Source organism: Mandrillus leucophaeus, unplaced genomic scaffold (genome assembly GCF_000951045.1).
Source record: "Mandrillus leucophaeus isolate KB7577 unplaced genomic scaffold, Mleu.le_1.0 Scaffold216, whole genome shotgun sequence".
NCBI classification, from domain to species: domain Eukaryota; kingdom Metazoa; phylum Chordata; class Mammalia; order Primates; family Cercopithecidae; genus Mandrillus; species Mandrillus leucophaeus.
In genome coordinates, this window is record NW_012102210.1 from 944,612 (window position 1) to 949,796 (window position 5,185).

The 5,185-nt window shown below is 48.1% G+C and overlaps 1 protein-coding gene across 14 annotated transcripts in view; it reads left to right on the forward strand.

Annotated features, from left to right (window-relative positions):
• The window catches only part of DYSF (dysferlin), a 238,535-nt gene that overhangs the window by 167,267 nt on the left and 66,083 nt on the right, over positions 1-5,185 (forward strand). For 6 of the 14 annotated variants that reach the window (XM_011980653.1, XM_011980657.1, XM_011980661.1 and 3 more), the window contains one exon: positions 2,296-2,358. The exons of the other annotated variants lie outside the window; for them this stretch is intronic. In XM_011980653.1, coding sequence (XP_011836043.1) covers positions 2,296-2,358 — 63 coding nt within the window. The remainder of the gene's footprint in view (positions 1-2,295; positions 2,359-5,185) is intronic. 14 annotated transcript variants of the gene reach the window in all.

Consider the following 5,185-nt stretch of genomic DNA (forward strand, 5'->3'; position numbering starts at 1 on the left):
GGGGTAGAGGTGGTGTGTGTGTGTGGTAGAGGTGGTGTGTGTGTGTGGTAGGGGTGTGTATGTACATGTGGGGTAGAGGTGATGTGTGTAGTAGAGGTGGTGTGTGTGTATGGTAGAGGTGTGTGTGGTACAGGTGGTGTGTGTGTGTGGTAGAGGTAGTGTGTGTGTGTGTGTGTGTGTGTGGTAGAGGTGGTGTGTGTGTGTGGTAGAGGGGTATGTGGTACAGGTGGTGTGTATGTGGTAGAGGTGGGGTGTGTGTAGGTATGGTAGAGGTGGGGTATGTGTAGTAGAGGTGGAGTGTGTGTGTTTGTGTGGGGTAGAGGTGTGGTGTGTGTGTGGTAGAGGTGGTGGGTGTTTGTGGTAGAGGAGGTGGTGTGTGTGGTAGAGGAGGTGGTGTGTGTGGTAGAGGAGGTGGTGTGTGTGGTAGAGGTGGGATGTGTGTGTGTGCGTGGTAGAGATGTGTGTGGCAGAGGTGGGTGTATATGTGGAGTAGAGGTGGTAGGTGTGTGTCTGTGTGTGTGTTTTGTGTGTGTGGTGAGCGTGGGGTGCCAGCAGGAGACAGGCCTGGCCGGCTAGTGTGCAGGAGGCCTCGGGAGACTGTTTCCTCACTCTGTGGGGCGGGTGCTAGGGCTGGCCGGCTCCCAGGCTCCCAGGCTCCCAGGCTCCCAGGCTCCCAGGCGCTGGGGCTGGGGCTAATTTTGAGCCTGCTGCTCTGGTTATAGTCTCTGGGATGCCGTGAAGGTGGGAACGTGCTCCCAGAACCAGAGTGGCAAATTATGCCTGAGTCCCAAAGGGGAACGTGTAATTTCTGAAGCTGGACCAGATCTTTGGAACACTATGTTTAGCTTTATTTTGCTCTGGTGAACTGCCGGTTTCCCTCTCACCTTTCTAAAAAAGTACTGCATTAAAAATAACAGTAAGGCTTCTGTGGGGTTCAGGATGCGAATGGGAGGGGCATAGCTGCTGCCTGGCGAGGCCCGTCTCTGGCCAGCTGGGGGTGGCACGTGGAGTTCACCCAGTCTATTCCAGGGGTCACACGACATGTGGCTAGCACCCCAGGGCCATCCAGCAGCCCTGGCTAGGTGCCCAGGGCTGATTCTGCTTCTGGCTCTGAACAACCCTGAGTGGCCCCTCAGTGATGTGTCTTTTCACAGAGCAGGGAGGGATCCCAGTTCCCAAACACCCCTCCTGGGCCCATCAGGGCTTCACCTTCCATGGGTTTCTGTGGGCATCGGGGGAGTGTCTCCCAGAATCTTCGTGCTGAGGAAGGCAGGGCAGCCTGGGGTTTGGCCCTTTGGAGTCCTCCCAGAGTCCCCGGCTCGAGGCTTAGAGGATGAGGAGCCAGCCCCGGCAGCTCTGGGTCCCAGCTGGCTGCTCCCCAGCACCTACCCTCCTGACCCCTTTGCTCTTTCTCGAAGGGGCTGTGCTTCTTTCTTCCCCTCCACCTTTGCGCTTGCGATTCCCTCTGCCTAGCATGCATCTTCTCAGCTTGCCCACCTGCTAGCCTGCTACTCATCCACCCAGAGCCCCATTCCCTTCTCCTAGAGTATCGCAGTGGCCTCTGACCACGTCTCCCTGCCTTCAGCCCTGAGCCCCGAGGCCCTCCTCAGGCTGCAGCGCAGGGATTTCTTAAGGTGAACATTATGAAATATTGATTCACAGTACTGGGAGATTGCAGGCAAGGAGCTGATGCTCAGAAAAAGGTGCAGAAAGTGATTTGTAGCATGGAGTGGAGGTTGGACTGTAAGACTCCTAAAGTCCCCACTGATGTCAGGTTTTGGAGAAGACATATGATGCCCTGGTTCTTGTCCTGGAGGAGGGAACACTGAGTAACCTGCTGTAGCTTAGGAACCATGCCCTGCAGTGTTAGTGTGGCTCAGTGGTTAGGATGCTGGGGAGTTGGAGTGTCCCTGAAGTAGGCAGATTTTGGAGAGGGAGGGAGGACATGTGAGAGAGTGGGCAGGAGTCAGGCATTGGCTGAACTCCTTCCACGTGCCTTGCCTTGTGCTGGACGTGCCCAGCCTTCATCTCATTCGTACTCACTGTCGCCTTGTGAGGTGGGCTTTGGACCCATTCTCCAGATAGGACGCTGATTCAGAGAGGTCAAGGGGCTTGTCCAAAGTCACACATCTGGTGAGGTGTTGGAGCCAGGCTTGTCCAACTCCAAAGCACATGTTCTCCCTGGAGGAAGAGCAGAGGGTGCCTGGTCAGAGAGCGCTACCTCCTGGGGACTGTCCAGCCTTCCCTAAAGTGGATTCTCTAATCCCGTTGCTAACCAGCATGTTTCGTTTGTAGCTTGCAGACGGTCTGTCGAGCTTGGCCCCTACTAACACGGCTTCTCCTCCATCCAGTCCTCATGTATGTATTGTTTACTTATTTGTGGGCTCCTTGTGTTCCCTTGCGGGGCTGGGGGTAGGGGGTTAGGAGGGAAACGGGAGGGAAGAGTGGGAGGGAAGAAAGGAGGTATTTCCTGAGCCCTAGCAGGAAAGTCACCTATCTTTGCCTCACTGTAAAGGAGGAGTGAGAGAAAGCTATGGAGTAGATGCTCAGAAATGGACACCCCTAGGTTACTTCCTGGGATTTACCTTAATTTTATTTACCTGTGTGAGGACTGGGGGCTTAGGTGGGGCTGCATGGGCCAGTGGAGGCAGGGAAACCTCTCGATTAGACTCTGACTTCTGGAGTGTGGGACCTCAGAAGCCTCTTCTGGGCGTGGGACCTCAGACGGCAGGCTGACTTTCTGTGCTCCTCCCTGATGTGTGAAGGGGGTGTGTGACCGAGGAACCCTGGCTGGCCCCCTTGGGTGCTAAGAGGTCTGCTTGGGCCAACAGTCTGCTCCTGCAGTTTCTGGCAGGGCTCCTTTCTGCTTGCCTGAGTGGATTCCCTAGGTGTCATCTTTCTGGGCTGTGGGTCCCTCTAGGAAGATGACTTTGGTGTCCAGCCTTCAGCATGTGCGCCTGAAGACCCATGCTGAGGGCCAGTGGGAGCCCCTGACCTGTGGAGGGTGGCGTAAGAGACAGAACTTGCCAAAGGCAGTGAGTTACATTCTACTTATCGTGTCAAGAGGAGGCACTGCTGTACTGGGGGTCTCATGAACTTCTAGAAGGAGACTATCGATATAGATATATATTTTTTCTGATTTATCTTTTTTAAATAAAATATGGAAAACACAAAAAGTGTCAAGCAGGAAGTTAAAACCACTTTTATTCCTACCAGTTAATGATAGGCACTGTTAGGATTTTGATGTGCCTTCATTTTTTAGATGTCTTTTAAGCTCACATGAATACTTTTTAAAAACAAAATTGAGATCATAGTTTTTTTATAATTTGTATTTTTTAAATTTAAAAGTATATATGAATATTTTTCCATATTTGTTTGTATATATTATGTTATATAATGTATATTATATAATATATAATGCATATAATATATAATGTATATAATATATACTATATATTATATATATATTTTTCGAGGCAGAGTGTTCCTTTGTTGCCCAGGCTAGAATGCAGTGGCGTGATCTTGGCTCACTGCAACCTCCACCTGCCGGGTTCAAGCAATTCTCCTGCTTCAGCCTCCTGAGTAGCTGGGACTACAGGTGTGCACCACCATGCCTGGCTAATTCTCCTGGCTCAGCCTCCTGAGTAGCTGGGACTACAGGTGTGCACCACCATGCCTGGCTAATTTTTTGTATTTTTAGTAGAGATGGGGTTTTACCATGTTAGCCATCCTGTTCTCAAACTCCTGGCCTCATGATCTGCCCATCTCGGCCTCCCAAAGTGGTGGGATTACAGGCATGAGCCACCACACCCAGCCTATTCTTGTATTCTTTAAAGATATGGCTGCATGTCATATGAACTTTTAACTACATATCATTTGCCATTTAGTTCGTTTATTTCTCCTACTGTCTTCTTTTGTCCCTTAAAGGACTTATTTTAGTTTATATATGTCCGTCCAGATGATTTCTTTCTGTTTTTTTGTTTTGTTTTGTTTTGTTACCCCCAGGTACACCTGTTCAGGCCATTTCTTGTTAAAGTGTATTCCCAGGCATTTTATGGTCTTTGGTGCTGTTCTAAGTGGAATATCTGTTTTTCTTATGACTTTGTCAAACTATTGCTAGAATATGGGAAAATAATATTTTTGTATATTTACTTTGGAACTGACTCTTTTTAAAGCCCCATTTATTAGTTCTGACTATTGTTCTTTGATTCTGTTTGGTTTTCCAAGTAGGTAAGATCGTTTTCTTCAAATAATGATAAACATATTAGTTTCTTTCTAATAATAATGGCTTATTCCTTTTTCCAAATACCATTTGATATTTGAGATGCTGCTGAGCAGACTTATTTAGTCATTCATTCTAATGAGAATGCCTCCACCAGATTTCTGTTAATTAGGATAATTATTGATGGTTTCAGACAGATATTTGATTTTTGGCAAGGTTGTGTCCTTTATTGTTTGTTTGTTTGTTTGTTTATTGTTTTTGAGATGGAGTCTCGCTCCGTTGCCCAGGTTGGACTACAGTGGTATTGTCTTGGCTCACTGCAACCTCTGCCTCCTGGGTTCAAGCAATTCTCTTGCCTTAGCCTCCTGAGTAGCTGGGATTTCAGGTGCCCACCACCGCGCTTTGTTAATTTTTGTATTTTTGTAGAGACAGGGTTTCACCATGTTGGCCTGGCTGATCTTGAACTCCTGACCTCAAGTGATCCACCCTCCCTGGCTTCCCAAAGTGCTGGGATTATAGGCGTGAGCCACCGTACCCAGCTGATTGTTAGTTTATTAATAGCTTAAAAATTAGGCATGGAAGTTTAATTCTCTCAAATGTCATTTGGCATTTATTAAGATGACAATTTTATTTTCCATTGTCTGTTAATACGGTGTATAATTGTGCTATATTCCTGGGGTAAATTCAAATCGGTCAATTGGTCATGGTATTATAGTTTACTACAGTTGCAGCCACCTTATCCAATGCAGTCAAGACAGGTAGTTGATTGGCTAATTGAAAAAGTTGATTAAATATGGACTTATTAAAAGTCATACAAATGTACCACAAACAGACCAGGTGTGGTGGCTCTTGCCTGTAATCCCAGCACTTTGGGAGGCCGAGGCGGGCGGATCTTGAGGTCAGGAGATCGACGCCATCCTGGCTAACACGGTGAAACACCGTCTTTACTAAAAATACAAAAAA